Source organism: Mytilus californianus, unplaced genomic scaffold (assembly GCF_021869535.1).
Source record: "Mytilus californianus isolate M0D057914Y unplaced genomic scaffold, xbMytCali1.0.p SCAF_11, whole genome shotgun sequence".
In the NCBI taxonomy this organism is placed as follows: domain Eukaryota; kingdom Metazoa; phylum Mollusca; class Bivalvia; order Mytilida; family Mytilidae; genus Mytilus; species Mytilus californianus.
This window is the reverse complement of record NW_026262593.1, coordinates 25,816,936-25,836,597: the sequence shown is the minus strand read 5'-3', so window position 1 is coordinate 25,836,597 and position 19,662 is coordinate 25,816,936. Positions and strand designations below refer to the sequence as shown.

Below are 19,662 nucleotides of genomic sequence, written 5' to 3'. Positions count from 1 at the left end.
ATATTTTGCCCTACTTGTGTAGGCCTACATACGTTATTTCCTGCCAAGTTATTTTAAAGAGAGGCGAAAGACACCAGAGGGACGATCCGCTCGGTCAAACTTTAAGTTTTGCGCCCACCTTAACCTAAAACCCCGGATCCGCCCCTGGGGGCTTATGGTCATATTGTAAAAATAAAACTTGGTTTTTGTATTACAGGCGTTCCGTAAGTATTTATGCGTGGTTAACTCCCTTTGATTTCAATTTGCTGCGTACATTTGTTTTTTGATTTTTTTATACGGTCGAGACACAGTCAGTTCAAGTGTAAGTTGACATTGATATTTTATACATTATTTTTGATATGACTGATGTTCATTTTAAAGAACTATTTCGTAGAATGTCGTTTACTTTTAAAATTATTTCCGATATTATTTTTGGCTTTTTGCTAAATAAATGTGTCTACGGACCGCCCAATTAACATTTATTTGATAATGTTATCAAACAACGTACACTTTATTATAACAGAGTTATATAGATTCTACCACTGTATCGTGTGTGTTACGATATTTATCCATTCGAGACAGTTATATTTTCTATTTTAATTTTGCATTCGAACCATACTACATGTACAGTACTACATTGTACTACTGTAGATTCAAGTTTTTGAATTATTGAATATTTTTGAATATTTAAAACAAATCTAAAACTAGAGTTGCATCATGGCTTTGGGTTCTTTAATCATGTTAATATGCTGAATCTAACTGTGCAATGAGTGTATTAAAGATTTTGAATTTGGCCCATTTTTAAATTGGTCCACATTGAGGTCCTTAGGGTCAAAAATTAAAGTTTGTATTATTTCCTTAAAAATAGAATTCTTTGGGTTCTTTGATTTGATGAATCTAACCATGTATTTTGATTTTGGATATTGGACCATTAGGTCACAGTACAGCCTTCATCAATGAACAAAACCCATACCACATAGTCAGTTATAAAAGGACCCGAAATGACAAATGTAAAACAATTTAAACAAGAAAACTAACGGGCTAACAAAACAATGAATAAATGACAGAATGAAGAATAAATGTTATATATACAGTGTAAAGTATATTATTAAGGCTTAATAAATCTGTTCAGGAGATTATAAGAACATGCAAAGCATGCAATTATACAAAACCAATAGACAAGTAGAGTACAATTACTGTAATGATATGATCTTACAGGATTTATTAGACTCCATAGAAGAGAGGTTCCTCAGGGGGAACAACTCCGACCATGCAGACCAGAAGTAAAAGAGCGAAGAAAGACAATAAAGATGAGAATTCAGTAGAAAAAGAAGCATCAGTTGTTATTTGTGGTGGGAGGCCATCACCAGCACCAGTCCCTAGCAGTAATGCAATATCAGGTGGGTACCAAACAAAGGAAAACAGCAGGTCATTCATGTGGACTGGTACCCAGTACTTTTATCCTCCTATGCTACTGATAAGTACTACCTAAATAAGGATTGAAGCAATTTTATACATGTTATTCAAGATATTCATGGACTATATTGAAAAGTACCACGTACAAATAAGAAAAGTACCACATACAAATAAGAAAAGTACCACATACAAATAAGAAAAGTACCTCATACAAATGAGAAAAGTACCACATACAAATAAGAAAATTACCACATACAAAAAAGAAAAGTACCACATACAAATAAGAAAAGTACCCCATACAAATAAGAAAAGTACCACCTACAAATAAGAAAACTACCAGGTACAAATAAGAAAAGTTCCAGGTACAAATAAGAAAATTACCACGTACAAATAAGAAAAGTACCACGTACAAGTCAAATAAGAAAAGTACCACATACAAATAAGAAAAGTAGCAGCCAACATGAAAGATAATGAAACCCCTGATAAAATAATCAACAAAGAAGGATACATCAGTAAGGGGCGTAAAGGAGGTATCTGCATGGAGGAACGCGATATAAACGCGATATAAAATTGTATTTTCACGATGAACGAACAATTAAAATTTTTTTGTACATTGATCTTTTTACTGATTTCACTAAACACGGTGAAAAACGAACCTTTTTTCACCCTCATCAGTACAAGTTTTGGATCATGTCAAAATCTATTAATTTTAAATCCAACAGTAAGGCCAAAAAACATATTTCTAATTCTTGGGGGATCTTGCTAAATGACGTTAACAGTAATTTTTGTGCATGACAATAAAATGTACAATTTCTTTATGATGATAAAAAATCAATTGATTTTGAAGAATCATCATGATCATGTTTAATTGATAAATTGATTCCAAAAATAACGGTAAATGTTAATATATAAGACCTCCAACGAATCACAATAAGGATATTTTGACAAATCACAATAAAAATTTTACCAATTTGATGCTTACAGTAGCCAAAAATGAATGTTTGACGCCTGACGTAAAGGGCATTCCTACTCTCTTGGTTAAGCATTCGATTGTTAAAAGTTCATGACATTTGAAATATTTAAAAAAAAATCATTGTTTTACCTAATTACCAGGAGGGAAGTAACAAGTACATACTTTTAAGATATCAATTAATGCCAACTCATTGTGACAAAAACCAAAGAAGACTGAGCAACACGAGTCCCACAAAAACAGGAGTGATTTCAGGTGCTCCGGAAGTGTAAGGGAGCCATTTGATTTTAAGGGGGGGGGGGGGGGGAGGGCTAGGATGAAATTTGAAAAAAATAGGCAGGACAGGAGTTTTGAGTAAAAAAAAAGGCAGGATGAGATTATTTTCAAAATAAAAAGGCAGGATGACGATTTAGTTAAATAAAAAATACAGGATAAACTATAAAAAAAAAAAAGCAGGACCGAATAGAGGGAAAAATAAAAAGGCAGGACAATTTTTTTCATCCTAGCCCCCCCCCATAAAAATCAAATGGTAGCTCCCTCAGCAGATTCTGCTCTTTAAGTGGCATCCGATGACAGTTGCTTATGTAACACGTGTAAGTACAAACCTGGTGATAGGTGAATTTGGTAGGTCAGATTTGGGGAAAAGGGGGACGCGATTGTGTTTTTTTTTTGTGACCGTGGGGTTTGTTTTGCTCAGTTTTTATTTTTTTTGTGTTGTATTTTATGAGTTTAAATATCCTTATGGTATATTTTGCCTCTCTTTTATTTGTATGCTTAACACCATACCATTGATTTGTTAATATTTCATAGACGCTTGACTGGTTTTTCACTAGTCATTTTTGGGGCCCTTAAAGGGTTTATAGCTTGCTGTTTCTTGTGAGCCAAGGCTCCGTGTTTAAGGCCGAACTTTGACCTATAATTGTTTACTTTTACAATTTGTGACTTGTATCCATGGAGAGTTGTCTCATTTGCATTCAAACCATATCTTCTTATATATCTATTGATAATGCTGAAGTTGTGAGTTCAACTTAGCATGTAGCAATTGCTTTCAATTCCAATCTTAATTGATTAATATATAGATATGGAGATGAGGTATGATTGCCAATGAAACAACTATATATATGCAACAAAGTTCGAATAAAGTGGATGTTAGCAATTATAGGGCTTTTATAGGCAACCATACGGCCTTCAACAATGAGGAAAACCCATACTGTATAATCAGATATAAAAGGCCCCGACATGACAAATATGAAACAATTCAATTGAGAAAACTAACGGCCTAATTTATAACAAAACAATTTACGAAAAAACAAATATGACAGACATGAATCAACAAGAATTACTGGCTCCTGACCTGGGATAGACACATAAAGAATGTGGCGGGGTTTAACCTGTTTGTGAGCGCTCAACCCTGGGACAGTGGTGTATAAAACAACACAACATAAGAACAAACTATTTAAATCAGTTTAGTAAGGTTTAACTTATCAAACTACTGTATAGCCAGTCAAGGTCGTTAAAAACTTCCATCATCATCGTCAGATCTATACAAAGAAAAGCATCAAACATAAATACAGACCGGTCGTGGCATCCCTCATCCCTAAGGGAGCAACCATCAGTCTCTTGGATTTATTCGTAGAAACCGTAAAATAGCCTCACCTAAAGTTAAAGCTCATGCATTTAAAGCTCTTGTCCGACCAAAATTAGAGTACTGCTCAACCATTTGGGATCCACATTAAAAATAGCAAATTTCACAAATTGTAAAAGTTCAGAGAAGAGCAGCCCGGTTCACATGCAACCGCTTCCATAACACCAGTCCAGTGACTGAAATGATGACAGACTTAAATTGGTACCCACTTGAAATAAGATACACACTTGTTTTCTTCTACAAAATTATACACACAATTGTTGCAGTCCCTACTTTTAACCTTTTGATCCCACTAGACAATAGAACTAGACATAGCAATCCACACTCAGTTAGGCAAATACAAACATCTAAAGACAGGTATAAATATTCATTTTATCCACGTACAGTTATAGATTGGAACCATCTGCCACAAAAAATAGTGTCATTCAGTACAGTACAGGGATTCAAGCGTATGATCCCAGAATCTGCTCTCATCCCTTAGGCCTATTTTCTATCCTGAACTATTATTGTTATCAAATGTATATAGTTTTATCTAAATGTTATTTTTCAAATGTACATACATGATTATCTTGATTTTCGATTTTGTTTCATTTTTTCTGGCTATCTTGTAAATTATATAAATTAATTTGTATATTCGACGCCCGGCGAATAATCTTCAATAATTGAAGGATCGCTTGAAACTGAAAGAAGAAGAAAACTAATATCATAGGTTTGTATCAGCAATATCTTGTATGAGTTCGAAAATCATTGCCTATCAGTTATTTTTAAAAGAGTTATGCCCCTTGAAAACATTGATTATATGGAAAATTGCAGTGTTATCTCTCTCATGTGTTCAATTATTGCCTGAATTTAATAAAACATATATCATAAGTTTATATCAGCAATGTCTGACACTTTCGAAAATAAGTTCTGATAAAATATTTTTAATGTCAGAGTTATGCCCCTTGGAAATATAAATTAATGGAAATCACATTACATTTGCTCTGAAGCCTTGATTTCTCTTAAGATATTAATAAAATGTTTTAAAGAACAAAAAAGGGATTTTTATGCCCCTGCCGTCGCGGAGGGTGCATTAAGTTTTACCCTTGTCTGTCCGTATGTCCCAAAATTGGTTTCCGTTCACTACTTAAAGATCCGTTTGTCTCAACACAATGTTATGAATCTTATACACAATATTTATTACTACAAAACACAGATCAAGTACAAATTTTGGTAGCATCAGCTGTGTCCCACTATTAGACACTTTCCCCATTTATTTGAGTTATTGCCCTTGTACCTTGGATAGATAAAATATGTGAAACGTGGGGGACATTGGAAATCTGTTCTTTTATATTTATAGAAGCAGATTTTCATTAGTCCTAAGGAACTAGCAATTCCATTTAGGGACTAAGAGTCTATGTTCAGTTTATGAAATAAATCCTCACTTAAAATAACCAGTTTCAGTGTCTGTCTTTTTGGCTCTCACGATATAGTACGACCTGGGCCATACATAGCCCAGATCATTAACAGTGGCGGATCCAGAACTTTTTGTAAGGGGGGGGCCTGCTGACTGACCTTAGGGGGGGGAGGCTCAAGTCACGCTTCAGTGATTCCCTATATAATCAACCAAATTTTTCCCACGAAAGGGGGGGCCCGGGCCCCCCAGGCCCCTCCCCCCCCCTGGATCCGCCTATGATTAAAAATTTGAAATGTCTGACATATGTTGTTACAGTGTCAGTCCAATTGTTTGACACAAGGAATTGAATTTTGTAATACAATTATTACATTGATAGAGGGTTGCTGCTCACAAGGAAAAAGTAAAATCACAAAAATACTGAACTCCGGAAGCTATTATACCAAGAGTTCCAAATGGTGAAGTTAAAATCATCCCTTCTTAAATTTTACGGACACCATCACGAGTTGGTTGAACGCTATGGAATATCCGTTTCACAGATGATATCGGATATGTTCCTTATGTCGTAACTACAATCCTGTTCCCTTTTCACTAATGTGACCTACCAAATTTGACTATTTACTGGGTTTGTTATAACACGAACGGTGCCACATGTGGAGCAGGATCTGCTTTCCCTTCCGGAGCACCTGAGATCACCCCCAGTTTTTGGTGGGGTTCGTGTTAATTGCTTATTCTTTAGTTTTCTATGTTGTGTCTTATGTACTTATATTTGTTTGTCTTTTTCTCTTTTTAGCCACGGCTTTTTTGTTTTCGATCTATGAGTTTGACTGTCCCTCTGGTATCTTTCGCCCCTCTTTTACAATTTTCTGACCAGGGACAATTGTGTAACAGTACAACATAAGAACAAACATAAAAAAATCAATTAATGACGTCACGGATTTGAACCGCTTCCCCAATATGATAACAACTAGAACAGTTCATGATTGATTGTTGGGTTTCCGGTTATTAGTGATCAAATTAAAAATTCTAAGGAGACTTAAGTGTTAATACCTGCAACTTTCAAAATCTACATTGGATATATTTTATAACGAAACAAAAACAAGTAACCGTAAACAATTATACAAATTCATGATTGATTGATGTTGGTGTTAATTATAACCCCACTTTCAGCACACTTTTCGAAAATCATTGTTTTTGACCATGGAATACCTAAAGTGAGTAACAACCTTCGATAGAAAAACTTTCAAGTGAATCCTAATCAATTCCTGGTATATTTGCTTCTCTCAGGCTGAACATGCTGTGATGCAATGTATGGAATTATAGAAAATTTAATTTGTATCAACAATGTTATGAGATATTTACGTTAAGTTTATTCTGTATTGGTGGAGACATCAGTGTATTATGTTTTTAGGACAAAAATATGTCGAAAGCAACAATGGACATAACAGGAGGGTTGGTTTGGTCTGTTTTCATAGAACTTTAAGTCATCCTTTCACGTATCTTCTTCCACCTCAGGGCTATCAGCTTTTTGACTTATGTTAAGGAGCTACCATTTGATTTTTCAGTGGGAGGGTGGGGGTAGGATGAAATTTAAAAAAAAGGCAGGACAGGAGTCTTAACCAGTTTTTGGTGGGGTTCGTGTTGCTTAGTCTTTAGTTTTCTATGTTGTGTCATCTGTACTATTATTTGTCTGTTTGTCTTTTTATTTTTGGCCATGGCGTTGTCAGTTTGTTTTCGATCTATGAGTTTGACTGTCCCTCTGGTATCGTTCGTCCCTCTTTTAAGTATAACAAAGAGGGGGGCAAGGGGGGTTCCAATAACAGCAAAACAGTGAATTGATTTGGCTTAAAACAGATAACAAGGAATTGAATAGGGATAAAAACAGATAACAGTAAATGAAATATTAAAATCAGTACGGTCCACGACCAATCCAGTAGATCTTATTATATACATATAACTGGTTGTATGGACCTAGCTAGGCCTTAACAGAGACATATATATACATTTTAATTATGATCCTCATCAGGTATCCCTGGCCATATGTTTTCCTTTTTGTTATATTAATAAATGATTTGAATTTAATATGTACGCATGGGGGTACAAGGAACATTATCGCCATATATACGTAAAATTCAAATTCAGACAATTCTTAATATCAAGAAAAAGGAAAACTTATGGCTATAATAGGGATACCTGATGAGGATAGGCCTAGGTCCATACGACCTTAACATAAACGTCTTTTATATATGTTGTGTACAAGTTATAATTTGTTCAAATTATGATTTGTACAAAAAAAATGTACAAATTATAATTTGTATTTTGACTTTGTACAAATTGTAATTTGTACAAAAAGTGCATGTACAAATTACAATTAGTACAAATTTAAACTTAAATTCACTTAAAACTTAAACAATAATTTATAGTACGGATGTTGAAATTTTCTGAACAAAATTACTAGTTTCTGTTTTTGATAAAGGAATAATTTAAAATCAAGGGCATTTGATAGATCAATTTTTGTGTTTTTTTTTTTTTTTATTTTTCAAGAAAATGAAGCCAGTGACCCCATATATTAATTTGAATTTTAGAACGTTTTTTTCTGAAAAGCAATTTATAGTATGGATTTTGTTATAAAAAATAATTGATGCACACTATAGAATTTTTATTCAATAACCATAAAAAAAACCTTAGTTATAAAATACAAAAATACACAGATGTAGACAGGAAATGTAATTGATACATGCATGCCAGTTACAGTTATTTCTGATAATATAATAGAAATTGGTCTGAAAACAATAACTATGATTTCCTGTGGCAATATGCAAAAAATAATGGCAGACTTTTGCAAATTGTGTGAACACTTTGTTCAAGATATACTGAACCACCAAATATGTATGTGCACAGAACTTCAATCACAGAGACTTTCACTATAAAACAGATTAACAGAATTGACTATAGTGACAATTTCGTGTACATAATGGATTTTAAAATCGGACGAGAGCTTCTCGGATCATCTGCTTGGCAATCAGGAAGATCTCTGTGACATTTTAACACCAGAGCATTGTTTGGAAGTCCTTAACGAAGGATTTTCCTTCCTAAAATACTGTAAACTGTAAATACTTTTCCATTCAAAATATTAAGTGACATTTCTAATTTTGTGATTTCAAAACTTTATAATTGTACATAATATATGCATTTTGTCTTATGTCAATCTCCTATAGGAGGAAATAAAGTATGATGATGATGACTATTCTGATAGTATAATAGAAATTGGCCCAACTGACAATTCTGATAATATGATAGAAATTGGCCCGAGTGACAATTTGGATGACACCAAGTAAAACACCAATGTGTCTTTTGTGATATTATTGAACATGGAGAATTTGGGTACCGCACTGGAACAGCTGTAGGATATTTTAAAGGATATTTGTCGAGAAATTAAATTGAAGCTGTTAAAGACACATCTTTGTTTGCATCAACAGTTTCTGAGCTTCAACTTTCGCTATGTGAAGCAGGTAAAAAGCTTTCAAAAAACTGGTGGTCAGGGTCCTCTTTGATGTAAATGCAAAGAGGGGGAGTAGCGCTTCTAAATGTAAATGCTAAATGCAAAAGATGTGTAATTCCTAAAGCCATAATTCACTCACATGCTCAAACAAATGATACAGAGCTATTTTTGTATTTTGTAAATAAGTATAAAAGGAGATGTGGTATGATTGCCAACGAGACAACTCTCCAAAAGAGACAAAAAAAAGCCCATCAAACGGCCTTCAACAATGAGCAAACCCATACCGCATAGTCAGCTATAAAAGGCCATGAAATGACAAATGTAAAACAATTCAAACGAGAAAACTAACAGCCTAATTTATCTACAAAATAATGAACGAAAAACTTAGTAACACAGCAACAAACGACAACCACTGAATTACAGGCTCCTGACTTGGGACAGCCACATACAGAATGTGGCGGGGTTAAACATGTTAGTTGGCGCCCAACCCTCCCCTAACCTGGGACAGTGGTGTAACAGTACAACATAAGGTTTATTATGTGGTCATTGAATAAAAATTCTATAGGGTGTACCGATGTTTTTTTTTATAACAAAATTCATACTATAACTTATTGTACAAGTTATAAGTGAATTTTCGTCAAATTTTGTACAAATTGTTACAAAAAAGTCTTTGTACAAAAAATGTGTACAAAGTCAAAATACAAATTATAATTTGTACAAAATGATAATCTAAATACATGTTCAAAGACAATGGAATTTATTACAAATGATAATAATAATATATACTGGAATGGATCCGATTGTTGTTTTTTTTGTTTATGTGATGTATGTTACTGGAATCCTTCTGCAAATAAGGGACCACCTTATTAACAGTGCCAGTGGAAAGACCCTAATAGATATAAGAAGATGTGGTATGAGTGCCAATGAGACAACTCTCCATCCAAGTCACAATGTTCAATTATCTTCAATTTCTACTGAAGATTGGATGTCAAAATGCTAACATTCCAATTGTCAATAACAGTTAACAGCAAATACATTCTCACAATAACAGATAACAAAAAAAATAATAGTCCTATAACAGCTAACAAGGAATAAGACAATAACAGCTAACAGCAAATATATTTTCAGAAACAGATAACAAAGAATTAAATTGCCCCAAAACAGCATAACAGTATTCCTAAAGCCATCATTCACTCACATGCTCAAACAAATGATACAGAACTATTTTTGTATTTTGTAAATAAGTATAAAAGGAGATGTGGTATGATTGCCAATGAGACAACTCTCCAAAATGGCAGGATGAGGAACTTGGCAAAAAGAATACAGGCAGAATGACAATTGATGTAAAAAGTTCAGGGTAAACTTATAAAAAAAGCAGGATCGAAAAGTGTGAAAAAATAAAAAAAGCAGGACAGAGATTACAACTAAAACAAATGCAAGACAAAAGTTTTCATCTGCCTATGAGTTCAAGCACACTTCTAGTTTACAATAATCTGTCATAAAGAAACAATTGATTTATTTTTATGGCTAACACAGAAACACTATCCGTTCGTCCGTCTGTCCCGCTTCAGGTTAAAGTTTTCGGTCAAGGTAGTTTTTGATGAAGTTGAAGTTTAATCAACTTGAAACTTTTTACACATGTTCCCTATATATGATATGATTGATCTTTCTAATTTTAAAGCCAAATTAGAGTTTTGACCCCAATTTCACGGTCCACGGAACATAGAAAATGATGCGAGTGGGGCATCTGTGTTCTATGGACACATTCTTCTTTCAGGTATGCCGAAAATGCCCTCTATTACAGATATTGATCCTACGTCGGGAGTACCGTATGTCACATTGATGGATCAAATGCGGAAGACAGATTCTCCATCTGATCCTACGTCGGGAGTACCTGATCCAACCACGCTAACTGAGAGATCTGACATCTTTATTACTCCTTCCAAAATGCTTATGAGCCTTTCAGGTCAGGGTCAAAGTGTTATGGCAGTCTCACAGGCTCAAACAATCACCTCAACTCTGAAACACGGGGAACATTTCATAACAGTACCAATGTCTGTGGTAGCTACGCTTCAGAAAGAAACAACGGCAGAAGAAAGAGTTACCATCCCAGTGCACCTTCTACAGCAAGAGATACAGAAGCAAGCACAGCAAATACAGCAACCTGAAGTACAGCAAGCTAGAATTATAGCCACATACCCAGAATCAGAATGTTTTTCACCTGTTCCTCAGGTATGTAATGATTGTTTTTTTTGCCTGTGTTTTCATTTATTTTTTTTTTCACTCGCTAACGCTCAATAATTTTGTTGTGAGGAGATTGAAAGTATATAATACAAACTAAATAAATTTGTTGTGTATAGTACAAGAAAAGAAGTGAAAATTTATCGTCTTTTACTGGCTGTTTAATATCATGTTTAAATAGCCGCTTCTCCTATTCTTATCTATTTGTGTGACGTGGTTATTATTATCTTTGTAGTTGAACAAGAGTATAACAAGCATTGCGGGAGCGCTGATGTCTTTACCAAGTACCAAGCCATCGTCACCGTCTGTTCTGACTGGTATCCCTAGTCTTATTCATAAGTCTCAACCAGTCAGTACCACATCAATGGGCCCTGGTCTTGCACAGGAGCCACAAGGTATTCGTATCAAGTTATTATCTCGTCTCATGGTTAGGGGTTCATCAATGACCAATCAAAGTTCAGGTGTTAGAATGCCTGTCCAGTCCCTGACATCAGGACCAACCTCGACACCACGCCCTCATGGCAACAGCAAGCAATTCTAGCCTGGATTTTCTTACTGGACCCCCAAAACTAATGACAGGTTTGATTTTGTACAATCTAATGAACAAATATATAATATGGTACTTATTTTCGTCACTTTTATACGCAATTTCAAACCATTAAAGAAAGAATTATAAGGCTGATGTGCTTTTAGCCAGTTCTTTTTATTTTATTTAGATGAAAATATTTTTCTTATCAAATTTCAAGTGCACGCCCGGGCATTTTGACGTAAACGTAGCTACGCGCATGACAATGAATCAACAGTAAATTTAATGATATACAGATCCCGTGTCCAGATAAAGCTTACAAGGATCTGACATCGCTAAGCTCGGCTTTTTGTTTAAAAGATCTTTCGGGATCCACTGGTTTTATTGTAATGATACACCCACTCAACATATTGAGGCATAAATGTCAGTAACTTATGTATTTTTTACCAGAATAGAAAGTGGAACAATGTGGAACAAAGTGGAACAAAAGTGAAACAAAGTGTTGTCAGATCCTTGCCATTTAGGGACACAAGATTTTGTGCATCAATTGTATTATTGTGATTTTTGGGTAAAGATTGCATGAAATACAATCAAAACCCTCTGGTACTGACTTGATATCTAAATCTTCCAATGTATCACTACTTTTGAAATACACAAAATAAAGTGCATTGATATATTCTAAACATCCTATTCACGAACATTTCCAGAAATTTATTAATGAAATACTATATGCTCTGATATTCAAGTTTCAAAATGATGTAATACTTGTCAATCAAAATTGCATAACTTGTGCAAGGCGCAGTAATCTAATATCTGTTCTAAAAATATCAATGATGTCATTGCTAAAGTAATCTTTAAAAAATAGAGTTATTCTTCCTTTGTCCACATATACTCAACTACAACCAACATTACCAATGTGTTTACAATGCAATATTAAATTTTACTTCCTACTGATAAATTAAAGCAGTCTGTACTCTTCAGTGCTTACAAGCACTTTGATTGTACAATGGGAAAAAAAAGTTACGATTAAAGATGCGAGTTTGTATCTCAGATACTATTTATAATATAAGCAATAGGTCAGCTGGTGTATGGAATGATTGTAAGAACCACATGTGGAACTTTCATCTGACCTTACCCACATTTTCTTGTTTCATTGATTACTGTTAAGTTTTCATGGTTTTCCAGATAATATAAGCAATTTGGATTTGTAAAAAAAATGATTATAAATTGATAATCTCAACATCACTAATTGGTCTTTTTCAGCAATTAGTGAGATGACCATAGCCAATAAAAGTACCTTAGTTATCCCTAGTACATCTACTCATCTCGAGAACAGCAGAGGTATGCTTGTCTTAGAATATGACATATTAACTAATTTATTTATTTCAAGGTCATTTAAAAAAAATGAAAAAACGCAAATTCACTGGCACAAATTAGAAAAAAAAATATGTATTGAATACGCTGAACAAAGTATCACAAATATAGAAAAATTATTGCATATGAAATAACATCACGCAGTGATCAAATGACGTCAAAGTTAGAAAATATAGGTCACCATAGCAATCACAGTAATTAACTCTGATCAAAAGCCGTCAGCCCTAGCAAGCAATAACAGGCACCCAAATGACAAATGTAAAACAATTCAAACAAGAAAACCAAGGTCCTGATTTATGTGCAATAGAGACAAGATAACAAAGGGACATTCAAACTCACAAGTCGGAAATAAACTGACAACGCCATGACTAAACTAGAAACAGACAGACAGACAAACAATAGTACACAAAACACAAGACTGAGCAACACAAACCCCACCAAAAACTAGAGTGATCTTAGGTGCTTTGGACGGGTAAACAGAACTTGCTCCACATGTAGCACTCATTGTTATATGAAACACAAATATGATTCACAGCAACAAACGACAACCACTGAATTAAAGGCTAGTGCATTGATTTTACAAATACCAAACTCAAAGGAATATTCAAATGGAAAGTCCCTTAACAAATGGTAAAATCAAAAGCTCATACACATCAAACGAATAGAAAACAACTATCACATTCTTTCCTTGGTACAGACATTTCCTTATCAATTATGTAGAAAATGATGGATTAGACCTGGTTTTATAACTAGCTAAACCTCTCACTTGTATGACAGTCACATATAATTTTGTTGTTGTTGTTCTGGTTTTATAAGGCCACAACATTTTTAATGTGGTTGTCATCCGAAGAATGTGATTTCATTAAAATAATTTGAGTATTTGTATGGATCTCTATGAAATTTTACCACAAGGTTCAATACCACAAAAGGACGGTTGGGAATGATTATTTTGGGGGTAATTGTTATTTATAACTGTTCAGGACTAAGGGGCAAAAAATGGGACCAAAAAACACATTTTTCTAGTTTCAGGACAATAACTTGTGTATAAGTGTATCGATCTCTATGAAATTTACCACAACATGCACAAGGTTCAATACCACAAAAAGAAGGTTGGGAATGATTGTTTTGGGGGTTGTTTTATAACTGTTCAGGAATAAGGGACCAAAAAAGGACCAAAAACACACATTAATGATTTTCTTGTTTCGGGACAATAACTTGTGTATAAGTAAACGAATCTCTATGAAGTTGTACCACAAGGTACTATACCAAAAATGGAAGATTCTAAAAGTTTGTATAAATTGCTTATTTCTTGACTAACTTCAATAGGGTTCAATTCATAGTCTTGAGTTCTTGGGGTTCTTTTATATGCTGAATCTAATCCGAGTAATGATTTTGGATTCTGGGCCCTGAGGCTGTTTTTAAATTTGTCCACATTGAGGTTCAGGAGGTCCAAAATTAATCTTTGGCTTTGATAATATGCTTAATTAATCTTTGTATTTAGATTTTGGATTTTGGGCCCCATTTTTTAATTGGTCCACACTGAGGTCAAAAGGGTCCAAAATTTAAGTTTGTTTGATTTCAACAAAAAAAACTTATTATGGTTCTTTGATATATATGTCAAATCTAAGTGTGCATACAGATTTTGAATTTCTTTGTTGGATTTCAACAAAAATTAAATATATTGTGTTCTTTTCAAATATTTAATTACAATCCAAATTCAGAGCTGTATCAAGCTTTAATGTTGTGTCCATACTTGTCCCAAATATTCAGGGCTCAACCTCTGCAGAGGTATCAAGCTGCACCCTGTGGAACATTATATGATGCTAAAAGAAACAATTATATATGTAAAGTCTGTGGTTAAGAATGGAATCATATTGCAGGGTTTGAGAAACACACAAAAACACATAATGCAGAGTTAGAGTTAGAGGAACACATGAGAACACATAATGCAGAGTTAGAGGAACATTTAAGAACATATAATGCAGAGTTAGAGGAACAGATGAGAACATATAATAAAGAGTTAGAGCCTATAAGAGCCCATAATGAAGCATTAGAGAAACATATTAGAACACATGATAAAGAGTTAAGGAGACACACACAAATATATAAAGCAGAGTTAGAGAATCATATGGGAACACATAATAGAGCATCAAAAGAACAAATGAAAACATATAATGCAGAGATAGGTGAACAAATGAGAACACGAAATGTCGAATCTAAGGAATATATAAGAACATATAATGCAGAGTCAAGAGAACACATGACAACATGTAATGCAGGGTTAGAGGAATATATAAGAACACACAATACAGAGTTAAGGAAATATATGGCAACACTTAATACAAAATTAGAGACACATATGAGAACACATACTGACAATAGGGCTTTGCAATGTGTTATTTGTTGTAAAGGAACTTCTTTGAAGCAGAAGTTACAGAGACATATGATTGAATACACTAGTGATAAATCTTATCAATGTGGTGTGTGTGGGAAAAGATGGAATAGTTCAGAGATAAAGGAACATGTGAAAACATATAATACAAAGTTAGAGGAACATATGAATCCACAGAATGCAGATAAACGTTATCAATGTGATGTGTGTGGTAAAAAGTTTAGATGGAGACAGAATGTATATAGACATATCAAAAAATGCACTGCAGATAAACGTTACCAATGTGGTGTTTGTGGTAAAGGGTTTAGTAGGAGACAGAATGTACAAAGACATATCATTAAACACACTGATTATAAGCATCATCAATGTGATGTATGTGGTAAACAGTTAAGAAACCTAAGTACATTAAATGTTCACATGAGAATACACGCTGGTGATAAACCTTATGAATGTGATATGTGTGGTAAAAGTTTTATAATTGCAGCTAACTTAAAACAACACACGAGAATACACACATGTGATAAACCTTATAAATGTGATGTGTGTGGTAAAGGGTTTATACGTATAGATCATTTAAAACTACACATGAGAATACACTCTGATAAACCTTCTAAATGTGATGTGTGTCGTAAAGAGTTTATAACTAAAGGTTACTTAAAAGTACACATGAGAATACACACTGATGATAAACCTTATAAATGTGATGTGTGTGGTAAAGGGTTTAGAACTATAGGTTATTTTAAAGTACACATGAGAATACACACTGATGATAAACCTTATAAATGTGATGTGTGTGGTAAAGGGTTTATAACGTTAGGTACCTTAACAGTACACATGAGAATACACACTGGCGATAAACCTTATGAATGTGATGTGTGTGGTAAACGGTTTATGACTAAAGGTAACTTAAAAGTACACATGAGAATACACTCTGGTGTTAAACCATTTAAATGTGTGTTTTGTGGTAAAGGGTTCATGACTCTAGATAACTTTAAAGTTCACATGGGAACACAAACTGGTGATAAGCCTCATGAATGTAATATTTTTGGGGAACACTTTAATCAGAACTGTAAGTTAAACGTACACACAAGAAAACACACTGCTGATAAACCTAGGCCTTATGAATGTGGTGTATGTGGTAAAGGGTTTAAGCATATAGGTCTATTAAATAACCACATGAGTAAACACACCGGTGATAAACTTTATAAATGTTATGTATGTGGTGAAGGATTTATTCGGATACGTGATTTTAAAGTTCACATCAAAACACACAACGTGCAATGTTGATAAACCTAATGAATGTGATGTATGAGGTTAAAGTTTTAATCAATTGAGTGACTTACAGGTTCACATGAGAACACACTGATGATAAACCTAATGAATGTGATCTATGTGGTTAAAGTTGTAATCGATTGAGTGACTTACAGGTTCACACGAGAACACACAATGTTGATAAACCTACTGAATGTGATGTATGTGGTTAAGCTTTAATCGGTTTAGTGACTTACAAGTTCACACACTGATAATAAACCTTATGAATGTGATCTATGTGGTTAAAGTTTTAATCGATTGAGTGACTTACAGGTTCACACGAGAACACACAATGTTGATAAACCTAATGAGATTTTTTTATATGGTTAGAATTTTAATCGATTGAGTGACTTACAGGTTCACACAAGAACACACACTGATAATAAACCTAATGAATGTGATCAATGTGGTTAAAAGTTTTAATCGATTGAGTGACTTACAGGTTCACACAAGAACATACACTGATGATAAACCTTATAAATGTGATCTATGTGGTTAAAGTTTTAATCGATTGAGTGACTTACAGGTTCACACGAGAACGGTGATAAACCTAATGAATGTGATCGTTGTGGTTAAAGTTTTGATCGATTGAGTGCCTTACAGGTTCACATGAGAACACACTGATGATAAACCTAATGAATGTGATCTATGTGGTTAAAGTTTTAATCGATTGAGTGACTTACAGGTTCACGCAATAACACACACTGATGATAAACCTCATGAATGTGATCTATGTGGGTAAAGATTTAATCGATTGAGTGACTTACAGGTTCACATGAGAACACTGATGATAAACCTAATGAATGTGATCTATGTGGTTAAAGTTTTAATCGATTGAGTGACTTACAGGTTCACACGAGAACACACAATGTGGATAAACCTAATGATTTTTTTTTATATGGTTAAAGTTTAAATCGATTGAGTGACTTACAGGTTCACACAAGAACACACACTGATGATAAACCTAATGAATATGATGTATGTAGTTAAAGCTTACTATGTTGTGTTTTTGACTGACATCTCATTGTAGTATAAGTGATAATCAGTGTGATATACATTGTATGTGGTAAAATGTTTAATACACCTCAAAGCTCTATGAAACATATACTTGTGAGAACACATATTGATGATGAGTTTATAATCTTTATCAGTGAAATGTACCTTGTATGTGGTAAAATGTTGAATACACCTCAAAACTCTATGACCAAATGACACAGAAATTAACAACTATAGGTCACCGTACGGCCTTCAACAATGAGCAAAGCCCATACCAAGTCAGTTTTCTATAAACTTATTTAATATCAAGAATAGGTTGAATTAAATTATTTACTTGATTACATGTTACATGTTTATACTATTTCTGTGATTACAATCCAAACAGCCAGTGAGGTCACGTGTTGTTTTTTTTAAGACCTATTTACTAGTAACCCTTAGACTGGTACTTGGTATTTTATAGTCGTTTTTGTAATTGGTGTTTGATGTGGTAAGACCTTTTCAACCACCTTTTACAGTTTGTGTTGATATTGTGCTGTTTCGAGTTGTTTCAATCCTTTTTGTGACACAATGATAAAACATGTAATGAAAGGTGTGAATAAAGCCAAAAGGATGATGATAAAAGACAATCGAGAACACATATGGTAAAAACCTTACAAGTGTCATGTATGTAGTAACAAGTTCCGTCGAAAATGAAATTAAATAGACACATGAAAACACATACTGGTGAAAACCTTACAATATGAGCTATGAAGTAAAGAGTTCCGTAGAAAATGAGATCTATAAATATGATAAACACATGAGACCACACTCGTCAAAAACCTTACAAATGTGAGGTATGAAGTAAATAGTTCCGTCGAAAATAAAATGTACATAGGAATCTGATTACAGTAGTTGTCGTCTGTTTATGTAGTTCATACGTGTTTCTCGTTTCTCGTTTATATATAGATTAGACCGTTAGTTTTTCCGTTTGAATGGTTTTACACTAGTAATGTTTTGGGGGCCTTTATAGCTTGCTGTTCGGTGTGAGCCAATGCTCCGTGTTGAAGGCCGTACCTTGATCTATAATGGTTTACTTTTATAAATTGTAACTTGGATGGAGAGTTGTCTCATTGGCACTCATACCACATCTTCCTATATCTATAGACACATGAGATCACATTGGGGAAAACCTTACAAACGGGATGAGGTATGTAGTAAAGAATTCCATCGAAAATGAGATTTACATAGACACATGAGAACACATACTGGTGATAACCTTACAAATATGAGGTATGTTGTAAAGATTTCCGACGAAAATGAGATTTACATAAACACATGAGATCACACTCGTGAAAAACTTTACAAATGTGAGGTATGTAGAATAGATTACCGTCGAAAATAAAATTTACATAGACACATGAGAATATATGTTAGTGAAAAACTTTACAAATGTGAAGTATATAGTAAATATTTTCGTCGAAAATGAGATTTACACAGACTCATGAGAACACACTGGTGAAAAACCATACATATGTGAGATATGTAGTAAAGAGTTGCGTCAAAAATTAAATTACATCAACACATGAGAACACATACTAGTAAAAAACCTTACAAATGTGAGGTATGTAGTAAAGAGTTACGTCGAAAATAAAATTACATCAACACATGAGAACACATACTATAGTGAAAAACCTTACAAATATGAGCTATGCAGTAAAGCGTTACGTCGGAAATGAGATTTACATAAACACATGAGATCACACTCGTAAAAAACTTTTCAAATGTGAGGTATGTAGAATAGATTTCCGTCGAAAATAAGATTTACATAGACACATGAGAATATATGTTAGTGAAAAACTTTACAAATGTGAGGTATATAGTAAATTTTTTCGTCGAAAATGAGATTTACAGACACATGAGAACACATTGGTGAAAAAC

At 33.9% G+C, this 19,662-nt stretch overlaps 1 protein-coding gene across 14 annotated transcripts; it reads left to right on the top strand.

The window, feature by feature from the left end:
• The first annotated feature begins 208 nt into the window (after positions 1-208).
• On the top strand, positions 209-18,137 carry LOC127719783 (zinc finger protein 345-like). 14 transcript variants are annotated; one of them, XM_052226051.1, is made up of 9 exons: positions 209-301; positions 1,198-1,379; positions 10,683-11,137; positions 11,382-11,541; positions 12,936-13,013; positions 14,927-16,839; positions 17,080-17,275; positions 17,353-17,434; positions 17,683-18,137. In XM_052226051.1, exons 2-6 carry the CDS (start codon positions 1,250-1,252, stop codon positions 16,723-16,725), a joined length of 2,622 nt encoding a protein of 873 aa, XP_052082011.1. In that variant the 5' UTR covers positions 209-301; positions 1,198-1,249; the 3' UTR covers positions 16,726-16,839; positions 17,080-17,275; positions 17,353-17,434; positions 17,683-18,137. The 14 variants fall into 14 exon arrangements, with proteins under 14 accessions (XP_052082011.1, XP_052082010.1, XP_052082013.1 ...); XM_052226050.1 differs by having other exon boundaries at positions 17,080-17,106; positions 17,353-18,137; XM_052226053.1 differs by lacking the exon at positions 17,353-17,434 and having other exon boundaries at positions 17,080-17,191.
• The last annotated feature ends 1,525 nt before the right edge of the window (positions 18,138-19,662 follow it).